Consider the following 19,728-nt stretch of genomic DNA (forward strand, 5'->3'; position numbering starts at 1 on the left):
TAGGATTACAGGTGTGAGCCACCAGCACCCGGCTACTTTTACCTAGTTGTAGAGAGGACTCCATTGTGTAGTTTCTGCACACACACACACACACACACACACACATACACACACACTGGTTCTGGGGCTTGAACTCAGGGCCTGGGTGCTGTTCCTGAGCTTTGTGATCAAGGCTAGTGCTCTAACACTTGAGCCACAAATCCACTTCCAGGGGCTGGGAAGGTGGCTCAGTGGTAGAGCGCTTGCCTTGCATGCCTGAGGCCCTGGGTTCAATTCCTCAGCACCACATAAGCAAAAAGAAAAAAGCCAGAAGTGGCGCTGTGGCTCAAGTGGTAGAGTGCTAGCCTTGAGCTGAAGAGCTGAGGGACAGCACCCAGGCCCAGAGTTCAGGCCCCACGACCAGACCCAAAAAACAAACAAACAAAAAAAAAACAAATCCACTTCCAGCTTTTTGGTGGTTAATGAGAGACAAGAATCTCATGGACTTTCCTGTCTGGGCTGACTTCAAATGACGATCCTCAGATCTCAGCCTCCTGAGTAGCTAGAATTACAGGTGTGAGCCACCTGTGCCCCCCCTAGCATTGATTCTCCTGTCCTGTTTGGGATTTTAGATGTAATAAACTCAAGTGGACCCTGGGATTGCTTCTCACCAAAAGTCAGTCCCGATGGCTTCCTGAGGCACAGACTAAACCAGACCTCACCAGTGCCAGGCCCTGGACTCTCATTGCTAATGGGACCATTCTCCAGCAAGTGTTTCTGGGGTGTACTGATAGTTTGGTAGGTGCTCTGCAAGTGCTACCTGAGTCTTAGGGCCAAGTCCCTGGGTCTCCTCTCTTGTGTCGGAAGGGTTCACAGTGGGGTAGGGGAGGCAGTTGGATAGGGAGCTGGATAGTTGGTAGGGATGCTTTTGATAAGAACAGGAAATCTGTGTCGCAACTCCAGTGTTACGTCCCTAACCCCTAGTGTAGTCCCAGAAGGTTGAGGTGATGCACAGAGGCTTGTGGCCTGGTTGCTGTAGGTGTATCATGGAAGGAGAGGCACACGGATCCATTCTGTATGCTCACATATCTGTGTGCCCACCAATTACCAGTCTCTTTTGAGACTGTTATCCAGAGTCCCATTGGGTTCCCAGTCTGGGATCCATTGTGACCTCTGTCTCAAGAATCAGGCCTACTCTGGTGCTGAGGAGGGGTCTGTAGGTCGTGGCAGTCAAGGGGTTACTCGAGTCCCTGGGGCCGGGCTTATGGTGACAGAAACTTGGGCTCTGGGTACCATTTGACCCCTAATGGTGCATGAAGACTCCAGAGCAGAGGCCCTGTTCCACTCCCCATTCCAGCCCCCACCTGCCGCAATGAGTCCAAGACTAATAAAACAACCACCTCGCGGGAGACAGCTTTATCTTGTTGATCGGAAGTCTGCCAGCCTGATTTATGATGGAACATAAGATCTCCAAATCTGAATTTATGCGCCATAGTATAACGAGAGGTCAACCAGACCGCAAGTGGGCTCCCGAGAAGACCATTGAGGCTCACTCCACTACCTTGAGTCCTCTCACAGGGAAGGGCGACTTACACCAGCAGCAAGACCGAAGAAGTCAGAGGGAAGCCTGCCCCAGAAGCAGGGAGAATGAGAGGAATGTGTGTGAGGCTGGAGCACATAGATGAGCTAGGTCTGAGAGTGTTCATGCCGAGGATGATGAGGGTGCAGGGGCACTCTGTTCCCTGGGGATGGGCTCCTGTGAGTACAGCGCAGGTCTCTCCTAAGACCTGTCTGGCTTTGTCATCCGTGGAGCTCTGGGGAGGTGAAGAGCAGCGGCCCCGTGGGGGGCCTGGGCACCGGGCCAGCAGGAGGTTGGCTGGCTCTCAGCTCAAGGCAGACCCTAAGTTAAGGATTTATACAAATAAATGAAATGAGGAGCCCTGGCAGCCCTGATCTGATTACAGTCATTCATTTTCTGGTCGTTAATAATTTGTGCAATAAAGGACTGCGGCTGCTTCGGCGAGGGGAGGCTGTGGCTCAGCCATCCCTTGGCGCCGGCGCAGGAGCTAGAAACATAAATTATTAGTTTCTTATCGCTCTGGCCGCCATCGCTCATGCTGCCAGGGACTGGCGGGAGCTGGCAGAAGTCCTGCCACCCACTGCTGACTGCTCTGCTCTGAGCGGCTGCTTATCCTGGAGACTCTGGGTGGGGCCCTTGGTCAGCTAGCCCCTGGAGCTGTGGCTCCCAGAGCTGGATGCTCTAGCTGGGCCGGGAAGGGGAAGGCCAGTGCTTGTTCCCCCCCTCCCCCCCAGAGCTTCAAACCCTCTTTCAGCAGGTGAAGCTCACACACCCAAACTACCTTGAAGCAGCCTCATACCTGGTACACATCTGTTCAGCAAGGCCAGGTACTCTCACTAGGCAAGTGTCTGTCCGCAGAAGCTCACAAACCCTTTTCCCAGCCACTGATCCAAGGAATAGAAATCCTGTTTGGCCGGAGCTGGTGCTGTCTGTCTGGGTCAGACTCAGAGTACTTGTACCCAAGTGTGCACATCTGACGGAATGGCTAGACGCATTCTTGTGTCAGCTCCTGGCGTCCTGGACCATGGCATCAAGAGAGTTCCTGCTGGCAGGTGCTCTGGCACACCAGTTGGTCCCAGTGGTACATTTGGGGCCTTCTAGAGTTCGGACACCTGTTCAGTGTTGTATTCTCCCTGGCTTTTCACGAGGCTGAACTTAAAGGCCATAGACCAGAGAGCTCCAGGCCTTGGTAGAAGCGAATCCCCCTCCCTAAGGTTTTCAGTCTGTCGGTCTGCCTGTGGACAGTTCCTGTCTCCATCCCTAAACGGGAGCATGAGACTGAGACTGGGCTGGGAAGCCAATGGGAATAATCGGAGGAAGTGGGTATCTGTGTCGATAGTGGTCCTGTGCCAGGGAAATTTGGTGGACATTGTAGACAATGTGCCTGTATTTTCCTGGACTAAAGGTGACCTCAGGCCTGTGTTGTATTTGTGAGGATAGCAGAGCTCTTAGGGATGCTGGATTCTGTGTGCTCAGGGCTCTTTGCCTACCACTTCCTGGTTATGTGACTTTGGGAAACCTTTAATCTCTCTTAAGCTCATGTTATAACATGGGAATGAGAAACCAGTGCTTGGTGATTGTGTATCCTATGTGGGTGTCCCAGGAGTGTAGGAGTGGAGAAAGCCCATTGTACCCCTGTGCTGGGTGGCCTCTCGCCTCCCCACAGCACTGTTCCAGAATGTTCTTATATATCCCATCCTGCCTTGTTTCAGTTGTAGAGAATGAGTTCAGTGATGTTTATGTCTATCATCCTACCAACTCTGGGTTATCTTTTTTTTTGGTCATTGTGGGGCTTGAACTCAAGGCTTGGGCACTGTCCCTGAGCCTCTTAGTGTTCAAGGCTAGCACTCTAGTAGCTAGTAGCTCACTTGAGCTACAGCACGACTTCCATTTTTGAGAGGTTAAGTGGAGATATGAGTCTCATGGCGACTTTTCTGCCCGGGCTGGCTTTGAACTGTGATCCTCAGATCTCAGCCTCCTGAGTATCTCGGATTCCTGGTGAGCCACTGGCACCTGGCCCTGGTTTACCTTTAATTGACTGGTTTCCCCTCTCCTTAAGTCATCTTTCCATGCTGCCCTGCATACCTGGAAAGTTTTGATTGGGACAGATTTTTTAAAATGAATTTTCACTTTTCTCGGAACACCATTAAGTCACTTTTGACCCTTTGGTCCGGTCAGGTCTCACCAGAAGCCTTGTTGGAGGCCAGAGCAGTGTTTAGTCTGGTACTGAGTCTTCCCTGCCTCCCTGTGGTAAGATCCTAAAGTGCTCAGCCTGTCTTGGAGACAAGCACAGGTCTGGCTCACACAAGTTCTGCACAGAGCAATCATTGTCCTCATGGTCTTTCTGGCCTGGCCTTGGCTGGGCTAACTGCAGGACCCCAGCTCCATCTCCTCCCCTCAGGGGACGCACCTGCGTTTCCCTTATGACATCCCAACCTAGACACGCTTGAATAGGACCCACCTTGATTGTGAGTCTGGCTGTTCCTTGCCTTGGAATGTCTCTAGGAATGTGCTCACATTGTTGACCTGCACTGGAAACCCAGCACAAAGTGGCCTTTTGCCAGTCTTCCCTGAGCTCACCTGGGTACGTTACAAAGATCAGACCCTGCAGCTCAGCACTCCGCTGTCCACCTGCTTCTGTAGGTGCTCTTGGCTATGGTGGGCCTTCCTGGCCCTTGCCTAAGGAGACTGTCAGAGGAGCTCTGTGGTCAGGAGCCTGGGAGACACAGGTACATGGAACCCCAAACTGGGCCACTGCCTACTTCTAGGACCTCCAATGCGCAGAGTAGCTGGTAGAGGAGGGCCAGGAGGAGTACGTGGGCAAGGCAGATGTAATGATGGGTGGGACCACCTCATACTCTGAGCAGCAGACACTGGGAGCCCTGGACCAGGTTTGACCCTCCTCAGAGAGAGCTAATTTCCACCGCCCCATTGTGAGAGGCAGTCTAGCAGTGACCCAGAGAGGAGTGAAGTATGAGGGTGCTGCGTCGAGTTCTCCCCCGGAAGTACGGTGGAAAGGCTATGTAGGGCAGCACCTGAGGTAGGAGCATGGTGGATGCCACCTAAGGACATCCATCTGCTGACATTCTCACAAGTGAACTCGCAGGGTCTCGTCCTCTGGACATCATTTGAAACAAAAAGTAAGGAATTCAGGACCCACTGGGCACCAGCCCAGCCTACGTAGGGGCCAAAGGCAGCTTAATCTCAGGAATCTTTCAGTTCCAGAGGTTCCAAGTGCAGAGCAGAGACTGTTTTTTTCTTTTCTCTTCTCCTCCTCCTCCTCTTCCTCCTCCTCCTCCTCCTCCTCCTCCTCCTCCTCCTCCTCCTTGCCAGTCCTGGGGCTTGAACTCAGGGCCTAGGCGCTGTCCCTGACCTTCTTTTGTTCAAGGCTAGTGCTCTACCACTTGAGCCATAGTGCCACTTCTGGCTTTTTCTGTGTGTGTGGTGCTGAGGAATCGAACCCAGGGCTTCATGCATGCTAGGTAAGCACTCTACTACTGAGCCACCTTCCCAGCCCCATGGGCAGAGCCTATTCTGACACTCAAAGTTTCCCAAGGCTGCTCTTCCTGCTCACTTTCAACTCACTACCACACATCTGTGTGTACCAAGTGTGGTCTACTTCCCTCCCTGGACACAGCTCTAGGCCTAACCTGCTCTGAGGGCTCACTCCACTTTTCTGGTTCCTTTGCCTCTTCTCTGGAAGTGCAACCTCTTCACCCTTCCTGGCTACCACAACCGCACCTCCCAAGGCAGCCTCCTTCCCCGGCTTCCTTCCGACCCATGCCAGCTCATGTGCATCCACAAGGGTGCATAGCACAAGTATGTAGATCCACCCACGTGCTCTGGCCAGGCTGCACATGAACATAATTCACCTGTGTTTCCCTTACCCACGCCTGGAGACCCTGAGTGTGGAGCTGCTATTGCTACTCAGGGTGGTTGCCTCAAGAATGATTTCATTTATCACTGGCTGAGGATGAGTAATTTTATCGTGCAACACAGTTCAGGGTGATAGATGAGGTCAGCTGACTGTCTAGCTACCCACCCCCACCCAGGGTGGAACAGGCTCCTGCCTTTTGTGGAGGGAGGATACTATGAAGGAAGAGGAGGAAGGACAAGCCCTCTGCTGGGAGTTCGGGTCATTGGCAAGGTCATGAGAGTTGGGGAGGCAAAGGACCAGACTAAGCCTCCCTGCCCAGGCCCCAGAGGAGAGCATGAGACATAGCTTCCCAAGGTTGGCCTTAAGCCAATCTCAAATAGCTAGGAAACGGCGTGAGCCACGGATACCTATTAACTTGGTGTTTTTGACCACAGTCTCTCTTTTCAGATCACCCGTACTTCACCTTTGGAGTCTGGAGCCTCTTCTGGTGTTTCATTAGGAAATCTGCCTGTTGGCCAACAGAAGTAGGGGGCTAGCATATCTTCTACCTCCAGATCCTAGTCCCACAAGGCAGCCAAGGTGTTCAGCAAGCAGCAGCTGGAAGTCACAGGGTGCAAATCCCCATTCGTTCCTGCACGGTGGAGTTTCTGTGGTCTGGAGAGCGCTTTAGACCCAATCCACCCTCCTGCTTTAAATAAGTCCCAGCCCCTTAGCTGTGTGGTCTGCCACCCTAGCCCTCTCTGTGATCAAAGCAGAAGCCTCTCTTCTCTCAGAACCTCCCTTCTTCAGCTCCATCTAAGTAGGCAGGTAATCAATCCCCTGAGTGGATATGGGGTAAGATAGATTTAGCCCCACACCAGCTCCCCTGACATCTTCTAGCCTGGCTGACAAGTCATTGTCTAGGCACTGAGTGGAGACAACAGCCAACAGTGCTGTCACTGTAGCAAGCACAGGAGAGGGGCTGGGTCAGTCGTGGGGAGGGTTGCTGTCAGGAGAGAGGGGCTGGGTCAGTCGTGGGGAGGGTTGCTGTCAGGAGAGAGGGGCTGGGTCAGTCGTGGGGAGGGTTGCTGTCAGGAGAGAGGGGCTGGGTCAGTCGTGGGGAGGGTTGCTGTCAGGAGAGAGGGGCTGGGTCAGTCGTGGGGAGGGCTGCTGTCAGGAGAGAGGGGCTGGGTCAGTCGTGGGGAGGGCTGCTGTCAGGAGAGAGGGGCTGGGTCAGTCGTGGGGAGGGTTGCTGTCAGGAGAGAGGGGCTGGGTCAGTCGTGGGGAGGGCTGCTGTCAGGAGAGAGGGGCTGGGTCAGTCGTGGGGAGGGTTGCTGTCAGGAGAGAGGGGCTGGGTCAGTCGTGGGGAGGGTTGCTGTCAGGAGAGAGGGGCTGGGTCAGTCGTGGGGAGGGTTGCTGTCAGGAGAGAGGGGCTGGGTCAGTCGTGGGGAGGGTTGCTGTCAGGAGAGAGGGGCTGGGTCAGTCGTGGGGAGGGTTGCTGTCAGGAGAGAGGGGCTGGGTCAGTCGTGGGGAGGGTTGCTGTCAGGAGAGAGGGGCTGGGTCAGTCGTGGGGAGGGTTGCTGTCAGGAGAGAGGGGCTGGGTCAGTCGTGGGGAGGGTTGCTGTCAGGAGAGAGGGGCTGGGTCAGTCGTGGGGAGGGTTGCTGTCAGGAGAGAGGGGCTGGGTCAGTCGTGGGGAGGGTTGCTGTTAGGAGAGAGGGGCTGGGTCAGTCGTGGGGAGGGTTGCTGTTAGGAGAGAGGGGCTGGGTCAGTCGTGGGGAGGGTTGCTGTTAGGAGAGAGGGGCTGGGTCAGTCGTGGGGAGGGTTGCTGTTTGGGGAGCAGAGCTGTCCCTAGGCGGCTGGGCAGCTGTCCCTGGAGGCCGCCGGCCGCCAGGCCGAGGCGCCGCTGCAGGCCTGTCCGGGAAGTCTGGGCAGCCACCCACCCACAGCTGCCCCAGGTTTGCCCCAGTGTGCCACTCGGGCCCTCACACCACCACAGCTGCTTAACCCTTCTCTCCCTAGCCAAGGGAGGCCTGCCTGAATGGCCTCCTGTACATTTTATGGGCAGCAGCCACTAGGGGAATCTGTTTCAGAGCTGCAGGCAGATGAGTCTTCGGAGGACCCTAGGTCAGAGGATGCCGCCTTCCCTCCCATCCCCACTCCCTGCTGCTGGGTTTCCCCTTCCTTTAGGGCCTCAGGGTTCAGTGGGAACATACCAAAAGCAGTGACAGTTTCTGCTGGAATGATCAGTCCTGGGAACCCCCCCCCCCCCCATTGATGTCTGCACACACATTTTGAAGCTAATGACCAGTGCCTGACCAATAACTGAGGCGTGACAGTCCAAGACAGTCACGCCTCAGGCAGATAGTCCAGGGAGAGCCTGTCCCAGGGGCCGTAGTCCTCTTGCTCCCCCACCCCAAACCGTCCTGTTCCCATCCACGTCTCTTTTTCCCTTCTGCCTCTTCCAAATGTCTCTTCTCTGCCTCTTCTCCTGCTTCCCCTCCTTCCTTCCCAAGAAGATCATGCAGGGAAGTTATATGGCGGGATTCCTGGGGCCTGTGAGAGGGTATACAAATGATTGATCCTTGGGAGTGAGGGGTGTCTGTGGGTCCTACCACGAAAGAGTCATGAAGCCCAGAGAAAATGAACTGTAGCAGTACAATCAGGTGAAAGGCCAGCCCTTGCCTGCCCTTGACCTTGAACAGCCCTCACTGAACCATATCCTTCTCACCCACAGCAAACCAGTAGGGGTTATCATACAGGACCATCATCCCAATTGCTGAAAGAGACTTCCCCCTCCCTCCCTCCCTCCCTCCCTCCCTCCCTCCCTCCCTTCCTACCTTCCTTCCTACCTTCCTTCCTCCTGTTGTATTTTTTGTTTTGTTTTCTTGATCATCGGGCCTGAACTCAGGGTCTGGGTGCTGTTTCTGAGCTTTTTCATTCAAGGCTAGCTAGTGCTCTACCACGTTGAGCCACAGAGCCTCTTCTGGTTTTCTGGTGGTTAATTGAAGATAAGAGTCTTATGGACTTTCCTGCCCAGACTGGCTTATAACTGTGATCCTCAGATCTCAGCCTCCTGAGTAGCTAGGATGACAGGCATGAGTCACCAGCACCCAGCTTCATATTGTTCACACACACACACACACACACACACACACACACACACACACACACACACACATCACCGCTCTGCTGGACTCTCAGATGACACTGAAGTAAGAAGGCTGTAGGCTTCAGTGGTTGAGTTATAGCCACACATGTCTTGCTAAGAGATGCTATACCAAATTCTGTAGGTCCCCCACCCCAGGTCCAAGTTCCTCAAAGGCTGAGAAAAGGGCTTGGACGCGCATTCTCCTTAGACCTGACGTCTGACTTACGCTTAGTGCCCTCCCACCCCCACCTCTAACCTAGCTGGGTACTCGGCCTTATCTCTGATGCTGTAGGAAATATGTTGGCCTACTCTGTCCTTGAGGGAAGCTAGTCACCATGTCCCCAGTAGCACACAAGAAGCCGGGTGTCTAGGACCCACATCCACACCTCCAGCCCTCACATGAGGCTGCAGCACAGCACCACCGCTAGTTTTCTAGTGGTTAATGAGAATCTCATGGGCTTTTCTGCCTGGGCTGGCTTTGAACTGTGATCCTCAGATCTCAGCCTCCTGAGTAACTAGGATGACAGGCGTGAGCCACTGGTCCCTGGTTACTCCCCTCTATTCTTGAGCATCTTTCAAGATAGCTTTTCAGCCAGGTGCTGGTGGCTTACACCTAAGATCCTAGCCTGGGCAGGAGTTATCCCAAAGTTCCAGGGGCCTCTGGCAAAAGAACCCAGAGGTAAGTGTGTGTATGTGTACAAGCCCAAACTGGAGGGTCCACACGGCGGCTGGTGTGTCCTGGCCGGTGGAGGAGGGAGGGGGTGGGCTTGTACTTTCCAGAAGAGAGGAGGAGGTGAGCCTCAGAAGGTGAGTCTCAGAGGAGGCCTTGGACTCTTTTCGTTCTGTATGTGGCTTCTAGAAGAAGACCATTGAACCAAACTGAAATTAAGGTGGTCTGTAATGAGGAACAATAAGAAGTATGAACGACTTTTTTCCTTCTAGAATGAAAATGACTTCAAAATCCTAGCCTCTGCCAGGATCACGCCACCCATTCAGAACACATCCTCTTGCTTGATACCAGACCGCGTCCATGCAGCAGGAGGCCCCTTGCTCAGGACAGGTGCCCCCCCCCTCAGGCTCCCAGGCCCTGTCCAATACACTTCCACAGAAACCCCTCTGCCGTGCAGTGGAACTGCTGCCTTTGCTCCTGGCCATGCTGTAACCCTCACAGAGGTTCAGGCAAAAGACGCATCTGATGTGAGCCCAGAGCCTCAACATTTGCACAAAGTACATCTCAAGGAGAGGAGTGGACATTGACTGCTTTCTCTTGCTCTTCCCTCCTGTTCTCCCCAGTCCCCAAACACACCTTTCTTCCTTTGGGATGTCCCCCCACCCCACAGGAAAAAATACAAACAAAGCATAACGTGACCCCTCGCGTGAGACACAACCGGCTGGAAGGAGGCTCCTGCTGGGGCTGAGTCTTTGATGGGACAGTGATGCCTGACACGGAGTCTTGGGTGTGGCCTTGGTGGCCTCCGGTCCCCAGTGGGACCAGAGTCGTGGCAGATCCCCAGCGGGACCATGGCAGATCCCCAGCGGGACCGTGGCAGATCCCCAGCGGGACCGGCGTGGTGGCAGATCCCCAGCGGGACCGGCGTGGTGGCAGATCCCCAGCGGGACCGGCGTCGTCATGGCAGATCCCCAGCAGGACCGGCGTGGTGGCAGATCCCCAGCGGGACCCACGTCGCGGGCCTGACTCCTTGGCAGTTTTGCTGTGCAGCTGCCTCCAGTGCTCCGTCTCTATTCCTCTCACGTGTTCCTTTTTCTCAGCACTGTCTTACAGGTGACGAGATTCTGCAGGCACCTGTTGTTCATGACAGTTACTGTTCAGTTTGCGGGGCAGCAGGACAGCTAATAATTCTGTTGTTTAGGGCCCAGCAGGGGAATGCATTGCTTCTTGCAAGTTCTCTGCATGTATTCCCCTGGGCAACAGATCAGTGCATTAATAACTCTCTAGCCCTCCAGGAGGGCTGTTGTATAAAACCAGGGCCTTGGGATTCAGACTAGTGGGAGTTGATGGGGCTCAATGGAGGACATGTCTTGGGTTTACTGGGCAGCTGGGCAGGGAAGACCTGCAAACAAAGATGTGGGTGGTTGTGGGTGAGAGAGGGGAAGGGGGCTTGGTATCCAGGGGCAGTAGAGGGTGCCCATTGGAGGATGGGCTTGTGTTGAAAGCAATAGACAAAAATCATAATGGGGCTGATGGTAATCCATTTGTGTTTTTAGACTGCATTCAGTCATGGCCAGGCTTCAAGCTATTAGGGGTGACAGGCAGTGGCTGGAGTGTCCACATCCCTCTCTTCTCCTGTTTCTTTTTTTTTTCTTTTTCTTTTTTCTTTTGGTCTGTCATGGGGCTTGAACTCTGGGCCTGGGCGCTGTCCCTCAGCTCTTCAGCTCAAGGCGAGCGCTCTACCACTTGAGCCACAGTACCACTTTTGGCTTTCTAGTGGTTTATTGGAGATAAGAGTCTCACAGACTTTCCTGCCCAGGCTGCCTCTGAACTGCGATCCTCAGGTCTCAGCCTCCTGAGTAGCGAGGATGACAGGCGTGAGCCACCAGTGCCTGGCTCTTCTGTTTCTTACCTCTTCCGCTCCCTAAGCTACAGCCTCCTGCTTTATGGACACTTGGTTGGTGTCCAGTGTGATAATGGTCAGGAGACCTGGTAAGTGCTGGACAGAACCAGCATCTGATGTGCGGAGTCCAGCCTGTGGCAAGTGCTCTGGGCTACAGAATAATTTAGGCCCAACCCTGCACTCTTAGGCTCCGTAGGTCATGTCTAGCAACTTGCCCCAATGAGCCAAATAAAAACACAGGTATTGGTGAAGGGTAGAGAAAGGAGGTCTATAACATGACACAGGCCCATCGTGCAAAGAAAAGTTTGCACTTCAAGCCATTTTTATAGGGAAAACCCATGCCACATGAAGTTTAGTCTGGGGCCTAAAATTTCCTGTAACAGATTTTGTAACCCTGAGAAAAGGGACAAAATATACCCTTTAAGCACTAGCCATTTGTAGCTGGATTACCCTAGATAGAGAGGAAAGATTGAATTGGTACGATGCTGTTGCTAGGATTCTTTCTATTCCAGGGACTTCTTTCTTATCTCCAACCAACATAGGCTGCTTTTCCCCATTATTTGGTAAGGCAGAGAAATGAGCCTCTATGGGTCCTGAAGTTTGACCTTTGGTGAGTTCTTTCTGTTTGCTGTAGTTTTCCCCCTTGCTTTTCTCTGTTGTCCAGATACTCTTCTGACTATTTGGTGTTGATCTGAATTGATTTCGGCTTTTGCTACTTGTCTGACATGGAAATTTGAACTCTGTAATTGTGTTGGTTATTAGTGGGAAAGGGATATGAGGAATATGGAGAAACTATTCTTTTCCCTTCTAAAATACAGAGTTGTATTTTTCCCTAGGCTCATTCTCATCGTGTTTGTAAGACAGTGAGCCTAAATTCCCAACACAAGCACAATGCAGAGACAGGAGAGGAGAACAGCCAGGACTGTTACCAGACCGCAGCCTCATTCATATGTCATCCCAGGCTCTTGTCTCAAGCAAAAGACCACGTGAGACACATATGGGTAACGAGAGAGGCAAAGGCTTATTAAAGGCAGAGTGGGAGTGAGCCTGAGCAAGCTTCAAAGCCCAGGGAATGGTGTTTGGGACAATGAAAGGTTGATTTAGGTTAAAGTGAGAGTCAAAAAGCTCTTCTTACAGGAAGGTACCTTTGTAATGGAGTTTTCAGTGGTAATTATCCTATAGCACTTTCCAATGTGCATGTCTCTTAGGTCTTGGTTAAGGTTTTCTTCCAGAATTTACTTACCAGCCAAATGCAGTATTGTGTTTGTGCTGTTAGGGGGAAATTCCTTTTATTTTGCATAGTGATTACTGTTGGTATTGGAATGAGGCCTCTTTTTGGCTCCTCCAACCCTAACCCCAACCCTAAATACCTGGAAAGAGAAAAGTACTTGAATGTAGAGTTTATATAAATTTCCAGTTAATGGTGAAAGGATTTGCCACCTCCTCCTTTTCCTCCTCCCCACATCCTTTCCTCCTCTCCTCCTCCTCTCCTCCCTCCCTCCTCCTCCCCCTCCCCCTCTCCTCTTCCTTTCCTCCTCCCCCTCCTCCTCCTCTCCTCCTCCTCTTCCTCTCCTTCTTCCCTCTCCTCCCCTTCTTCTTCCTGCTCCCCCTTCCTCCTCCTCCTCTCCTTCTTCCTCCTCTCCTCCCCTTCTTCCTCCTCTCCTCCCCCTCCTCTCCTCCTCCCTCCTCCTCCTCTTCCTACTCCCTTCCCCCTCTCCTCCCCCCTCCTCTTCATCCCCCTCTTCCCTTCCCTCCTCTGTATTGGGTCTTGAATACATGGCCTGGATGCTGTCCTTAGCTTTTTGCTCAAGGCAGAGGTGGAGCCACAGGTCCACTTCAGGGTTGTCTAATTTCCTGCCCAGGCTGTGTTCAACTCATGATCCTGAAAGTATCTACCTCCTTAGTAGCTAGGATTACAGTATGAGCCACTGTCTGGCTATCATTACTTTTTTCACTTTTTGATGATCATGAGGTGGAGAGTTTGAAGGGGTCTTAGAGCCCTCCTCATGCAGGGTGCATTTGTGGGCCAGTCTTACAAGTGGCTATGGAAACTACAGACATGGTTTTATCTGTCTGCCTCAAAACCCAATTAAACCAAACAAACCAAAGCAATAATAAATAAACCTTTTCCCTAAGGTGAAATGCCTTTACCTCTGTACATGTGATACTCAGTATGTGACATTTTCTTTATTGTATTTTTCAGCTACAGTTTTTCCATTCAGAACTTGTGTATCATGTTTTCTTTTCCTAGTCATTAGTAAGTAAAATTGTCATCAATGTTTCCTATAGAGCACTCTGGAGTACTGGCACCATTTGACTTGTGAAACTCACTGTTCATTTCATCTACCTCTAATGACTATGTTATGAGGAGCAGCTGCCATCTAGTGTTCAGTTTCTGCAAGTATTAAGAGTATCATTCAAAATTGTTCCAAGATCCTTGGCTCCTTGAAGGTTTGTTGCAGGTACCAAACCTAGGTCAAGGTAGGAATGCATTGATATAAAAAGCAGTACCAAGCATCCAAATGCTGGACCAGAAGTACTAGCATCTCTGATTTCAGGGCACTGGGAAAAACTGTCTTAAGTTTCCAAACACCTGATTTTAGCCTCTGTTTTGTGTTTGATAGGACATCTAGCTTTGCATTCCAGAGATAGTGAGGATATTCAAAGGGATATTGTGCTATCTTAGAGATAATCAGGGTCTTTCTGTGGATGCATAAGGAACTATGAAGCCTGTGACAAAGTATCCAACATGCAGTCAGTTGTGGTGGTATTTTTTTCTGTAATTTTTATTTTTTTGGTCAGTTGTCGGTCTTGAACTCTGAGCCTTGGAGCTGTCCCTGTGCTCTTCAGCTCAACCACTTGAGCCACAGCACCACTTCCAATTTTCTGGTGGTTAATTGGAAATAAGCGTCTCATGGATGTTCCTGCCTGGGCTGGCTTTGAACTGCCATCCTCAGATCTAGCATCTTGAGAAGCTAGGATTACAGGTATGAGCCATGGGTGCCCGACTTTTTCCCTGTAATTCTAAAACTTGCAAGAATGTTGTGGTTGAGATCAGCTTTGTTACAAAGTCATATCTTGTCTCAACCAAAAAGCAAACAAAATAACGAATTAGGCAACCAACTACAAACCTTCCCAGAACAAACAATGACAACAATCAAAACTACCAAAGGCTGACAAACTTAAATAACTCAGGCAGAGACTCCTTTAGAGCAATGCCCTGGGTCCCATCTCTGGCATGTTTCCATGTGCCCCCTCCCAGCAAAAAAAATAATGGTTTTGAAAATCAACTGATGCAGTGTGTGTGTGTGTGTGTGTGTGTGTGTGTGTGTAACTCAGGGATAGACAGCCTTCTTGTTCTCCATCCATTGCAGCAGCATATTTCCCATCTCTCCAAATATATGCAAACATATCCACACAAAACTTACCCCCTCCGAACAAATGGTTTTTAAAAAGGAATGGAATCAACTCAATCAATAACCTCAAAAACCAGAAACAGAAAAGAAACACCTCACAATAATCCAAAATGCATGTATATTAGGGGAAAAAACCACACCCAAACCCATAAATGAAGTAGAAAGTTACAGTGAAGCAAAGATCCAAAGAAAAAAATGAATGAAAAGCAGACCCAAGGTGCTTAGCATATTGCCCAATTAGCTGTTTTATCTGAGGTCATGTGGAACTATCCTAGTCATCTGGACACAATGAAGGCAGACATTACTGAAAAATATAACATGCAGCAGGAGCCACTGGCTCACACCTGTAATCCTAGTTACTCAGGAGGCTAAGATCTGAGGATTGTGGTTCAAAGACAGCCTGGGAAGGAAAGTGTGTGAGACACTTATCTGCAATAAAGTACTCCAAAAAAGCTGGAAGTGGCATTGTGGTTCTAGTGGTAGAGTGCTAGCCTGGAGCCAACAAAGTTCAGGGACAGTGCCCAGGCCCAGAATTCAAGCCCCAGGACCAACATATATATAAAATCTGCATCTTCTTTTTGTCAGTCATGGGGGCTTGAACTGACGGCCTGGGCTCTGTTTCTGAGCTTCTTTTGCTTAAGACTAGCAATTTGGAGCTGGGAAGGTGGCTCAGTGGTACAGCGCTTGCCTTGCATGCATGAGGCCCTGGGTTCGATTCTTCAGCACCACATGAGCAAAAAGAAAAAAGCCGGAAGTGGCGCTGTGGCTCAAGTGGTAGAGTGCTAGCCTTGAGCTGAAGAGCTGAGGGACAGCGCCCAGGCCCAGAGTTCAGGCCCCACGACTGACCCCCCCCCCCCCAAAAAAAAAGACTAGCAATCTGCCACTCTGACCACTTTGAGCCACAGCGCCACTTCCAGCTTTCTGGTGATTAGATAGGCCTCTCGCGGGCTTTCCCGCCATGGTTGGCTTTGAACTGTGTCTTCAGATTGCAGCCTCTTGAGCAGTAGCCAGGATTACGTCCTGCCACTGGTGCCTATCCAGTTTCTGCTTTTGAAACGGAACCATCCACTTGATGGGCCTCCTCTTGTCTAGCTAGGTCACCATTCTGAGGCACTGGTCCCTTTGCTGATCGGACGGCCCACACCTTGGTTCCTTTTTTGATAGGACAGCCTCACACCTTGGTCTCCATGTGTTAACTTGACTAATGTCTCTTTTTTTTGGGGGGGGGGGTCTGGTCATGGGGCCTGAACTCTGGGCCTGGGCGCTGTCCTCAGCTCTTCAGCTCAAGGCTAGCGCTCTACCACTTGAGCCACAGCGCCACTTCCGGCTTTTTTCTTTTTGCTTATGTGGTGCTGAGGAATCTTTGCTTATGTGGTGCTGAGGAATCGAACCCAGGGCCTCAGGCATGCAAGGCAAGCGCTCTGCCACTGAGCCACCTTCCCAGCCCCTAGTCAGGCCTCTTGTGTCAGCATCAGTTCTGCCTTTGGTAGCACAGAGGTTTGACAGAACGGCTAGGCAGGTGCTGTACCATTCCTTTGTGTTAGCGGGTTTTGCTTTAGGACAGTGTGGACTGTGATCCTGCGTGTGCTTCCCGGGTTACTGGAGTGACCAGCCGCTGTGTTCTCGCTCAGCCGGAACAGCAGCATGGGGCCGCCTCCAGACCTGGCTGAGATGGAGCTGGCAGACTCGTGCCCAGATCAGTCCCAGACTGTGATCCCGTTTCCGAGCGGCCGGGATCAGGTCGGAGGCACTGTCCTCGCCTCTCGGTACTCGGCAAGTCCGGTGTGTAGCCAGGCCCCGCTGCGGCCGCCTTCACCCACCCGCGCGGGAAGCGGAGCTCGAGGCCCGCAACGACGCCGGCCGGGCCCCGAGCCCCGACCCCGACCCCGACCCCGAGCCCGAGCCCCGACCCCGAGCCCCGACCCCGAGCCCCGACCCCGAGCCCCGACCCCGACCCCGAGCCCGAGCCCCGACCCCGAGCCCCGACCCCGAGCCCCGACCCAGAGCCCCGACCCAGAGCCCCGAGCCCCGAGCCCGAGCTCCGAGCCCCGACCCCGAGCCCCGAGCCCCGAGCCCGACCCCGACCCCGAGCCCCGACCCAGAGCCCCGACCCCGAGCCCCGAGCCCCGACCCCGAGCCCCGACCCCGAGCCCCGACCCCGACCCCGAGCCCCGACCCCGATCCCGAGTCCCGACCCCGAGCCCAGAGCCCGACCCCGAGCCCAGAGCCCGACCCCGACCCAGAGCCCCGACCCCGACCCAGAGCCCCGACTCCGAGCCCCGACCCCGAGCCCCGACCCCGAGCCCCGACCCCGAGCCCCGACCCCGAGCCCCGACTCCGAGCCCCGACCCTGAGCCCCGACCCCGAGCCCCGACCCCGATCCCGAGTCCCGACCCCGAGCCCAGAGCCCGACCCCGAGCCCAGAGCCCGACCCCGACCCAGAGCCCCGACCCCGACCCAGAGCCCCGACTCCGAGCCCCGACCCCGAGCCCCGACCCCGAGCCCCGACCCCGACCCCGAGCTCCGACCCCGAGCCCCGACCCCGACCCCGAGCTCCGACCCCGAGCCCCGACCCCGACCCCGACCCCGAGCCCCGACCCCGAGCCCCGAGCCCCGACCCCGAGCCCCGAGCCCCGAGCCCCGACCCCGAGCCCGAGCCCCGACCCCGAGCCCCGACCCCGAGCCCCGACCCCGAGCCCCGAGCCCCGACACCGAGCCCCGACCCCCGACCCCGAGCCCCGAGCCCCGAGCCCCGAGCCCCGAGCCTGAGCCCGAGCCCGACCCCCCGAGCCCCGAGCCCCGACCCCGAGCCCGACCCCGAGCCCCGAGCCCGACCCCGACCCCGACCCCGAGCCCGAGCCCCGAGCCCCGACCCCGACCCCGAGCCCGAGCCCCGAGCCCGAGCCCGACCCCGAGCCCCGAGCCCGAGCCCCGACCCCGAGCCCCGACCCCGAGCCCCGACCCCGAGCCCCGACCCCGAGCCCCGAGCCCCGAGCCCCGACCCCGAGCCCCAACCCCGAGCCCCGAGCCCGACCCTGAGCCCCGACCCCGACCCCGAGCCCCGACCCCGAGCCCCGAGCCCGAGCCCCGAGCCCCGAGCCCCGACCCCGAGCCCCGACCCCGAGCCCCGACCCCGAGCCCCGAGCCCCCACCCCGAGCCCCGAGCCCCGAGCCCGACCCCGACCCCGAGCCCCGAGCCCCGACCCCGACCCCGAGCCCCGACCCCGAGCCCCGAGCCCGACCCTGACCCCGAGCCCCGACCCCGAGCCCCGAGCCCCGAGCCCCGACCCCGAGCCCCAACCCCGAGCCCCGAGCCCGACCCCGAGCCCCGACCCCGACCCCGAGCCCCGAGCCCGAGCCCCGACCCCGACCCAGAGCCCCGACCCCGAGCCCCGAGCCCGACCCTGAGCCCCGACCCCGACCCCGAGCCCTGACCCCGAGCCCCGAGCCCCGAGCCCGAGCCCGCCCCAAGCCCCGAGCCCCGAGCCCCGAGCCCCGAGCCCCGACCCCGAGCCCCGACCCAGAGCCCCGACCCCGAGCCCCGAGCCCGACCCCGAGCCCCGACCCCGACCCCGAGCCCCGACCCCGACCCCAAGCCCCGACCCCGAGCCCCGACCCCGAGCCCGACCCCGAGCCCGAGCCCGAGCCCCGAGCCCGAGCCCCGAGCCCTGAGCCCCGACCCCGAGCCCGCCCCGAGCCCCGACCCCGAGCCCGAGCCCCGACCCCGAGCCCGAGCCCCGACCCCGACCCCGACCCCGACCCCGAGCCCCGACCCCGAGCCCCGAGCCCCGACCCCGACCCCGAGCCCCGACCCCGACCCCGAGCCCGAGCCCGAGCCCCGACCCCCGAACCCCGACCCCGACCCCGACCCCGACCCCGACCCCGAGCCCCGACCCCGAGCCCGAGCCCCGAGCCCGACCCCGAGCCCGAGCCCCGATCCCCGACCCCGATCCTGCCCCGACCCCGACCCCGACCCCGAGCCCCGACCCCGAGCCCCGACCCCGAGCCTGCCCCGAGCCCGAGCCCCGGAGCCCCGACCCTGAGCCCGAGCCCCGAGCCCGAGCCCCGACCCCGACCCCGAGCCCCGACCCCGAGCCCTGAGCCCCGAGCCCCGACCCTGAGCCCCGACCCCGAGCCCCGAGCCCCGACCCCGAGCCCCGAGCCCCGACCCCGAGCCCTGAGCCCCGAGCCCCGAGCCCCGACCCCGAGCCCCGACCCCGAGCCCCGAGCCCGACCCTGAGCCCCGACCCCGACCCCGAGCCCCGACCCCGAGCCCCGACCCCGAGCCCGAGCCCGAGCCCGAGCCCCGACCCCGAGCCCCGAGCCCCGAGCCCGAGCCCGACCCCGACCCCGACCCCGAGCCCCGAGCCCCGAGCCCCCACCCCGAGCCCCGAGCCCCGAGCCCGACCCCGACCTCGAGCCCCGAGCCCCCACCCCGAGCCCTGAGCCCCGAGCCCGAGCCCCGACCCCGAGCCCCGAGCCCCGAGCCCGACCCCGACCCCGAGCCCCGACCCCGAGCCCGGAGCCCCGAGCCCGAGCCCCGACCCCGACCCAGAGCCTCGACCCCGAGCCCCGAGCCCGACCCTGAGCCCCGACCCCGACCCCGAGCCCCGACCCTGACCCCGAGCCCCGAGCCCGAGCCCGCCCCAAGCCCCAAGCCCCGAGCCCCGAGCCCCGAGCCCCGACCCCGAGCCCCGACCCAGAGCCCCGACCCCGAGCCCCGATCCCGACCCTGAGCCCCGACCCCGACCCCGAGCCCCGACCCCGACCCCGAGCCCCGACCCCGAGCCCCGACCCCGAGCCCGAGCCCGAGCCCCGACCCCGAGCCCAAGCCCCGACCCCGAGCCCCGAGCCCGAGCCCGAGCCCCAACCCCGAGCCCGAGCCCCGACCCCGACCCCGACCCCGAGCCCGAGCCCCGACCCCGAGCCCGAGCCCCGAGCCCCGACCCCGACCCCGAGCCCCGACCCCGAGCCCTGACCCCGAGCCCGAGCCCCGAGCCCTGAGCCCGAGCCCCGAGCCCCGAGCCCCGAGCCCCGAGCCCGAGCCCCGACCCCGACCCCGAGCCCGAACCCGAGCCCCGAGCCCCGAGCCCGAGCCCGGAGCCCCGAGCCCCGAGCCCGAGCCCACCATGGCGTCCAGTGCACCATCCCGCCACTCGCCTGTCCAGCAAGCCGT

At 57.1% G+C, this 19,728-nt stretch overlaps 1 protein-coding gene across 1 annotated transcript; it reads left to right on the forward strand.

Moving 5' to 3' along the window:
* The first annotated feature begins 10,084 nt into the window (after positions 1-10,084).
* LOC122127385 (cell surface glycoprotein 1-like) lies at positions 10,085-19,288 on the forward strand. The gene is made up of 8 exons (XM_042702012.1): positions 10,085-10,221; positions 11,163-11,225; positions 16,184-16,325; positions 16,495-17,040; positions 17,144-17,373; positions 17,928-18,267; positions 18,358-18,780; positions 18,914-19,288. Exons 1-8 carry the CDS (start codon positions 10,085-10,087, stop codon positions 19,286-19,288), a joined length of 2,256 nt encoding a protein of 751 aa, XP_042557946.1.
* Positions 19,289-19,728: the final 440 nt, after the last annotated feature.

This window comes from Dipodomys spectabilis, unplaced genomic scaffold (genome assembly GCF_019054845.1).
Source record: "Dipodomys spectabilis isolate Male_0828 unplaced genomic scaffold, ASM1905484v1 ptg000299l, whole genome shotgun sequence".
NCBI lineage: Eukaryota > Metazoa > Chordata > Mammalia > Rodentia > Heteromyidae > Dipodomys > Dipodomys spectabilis.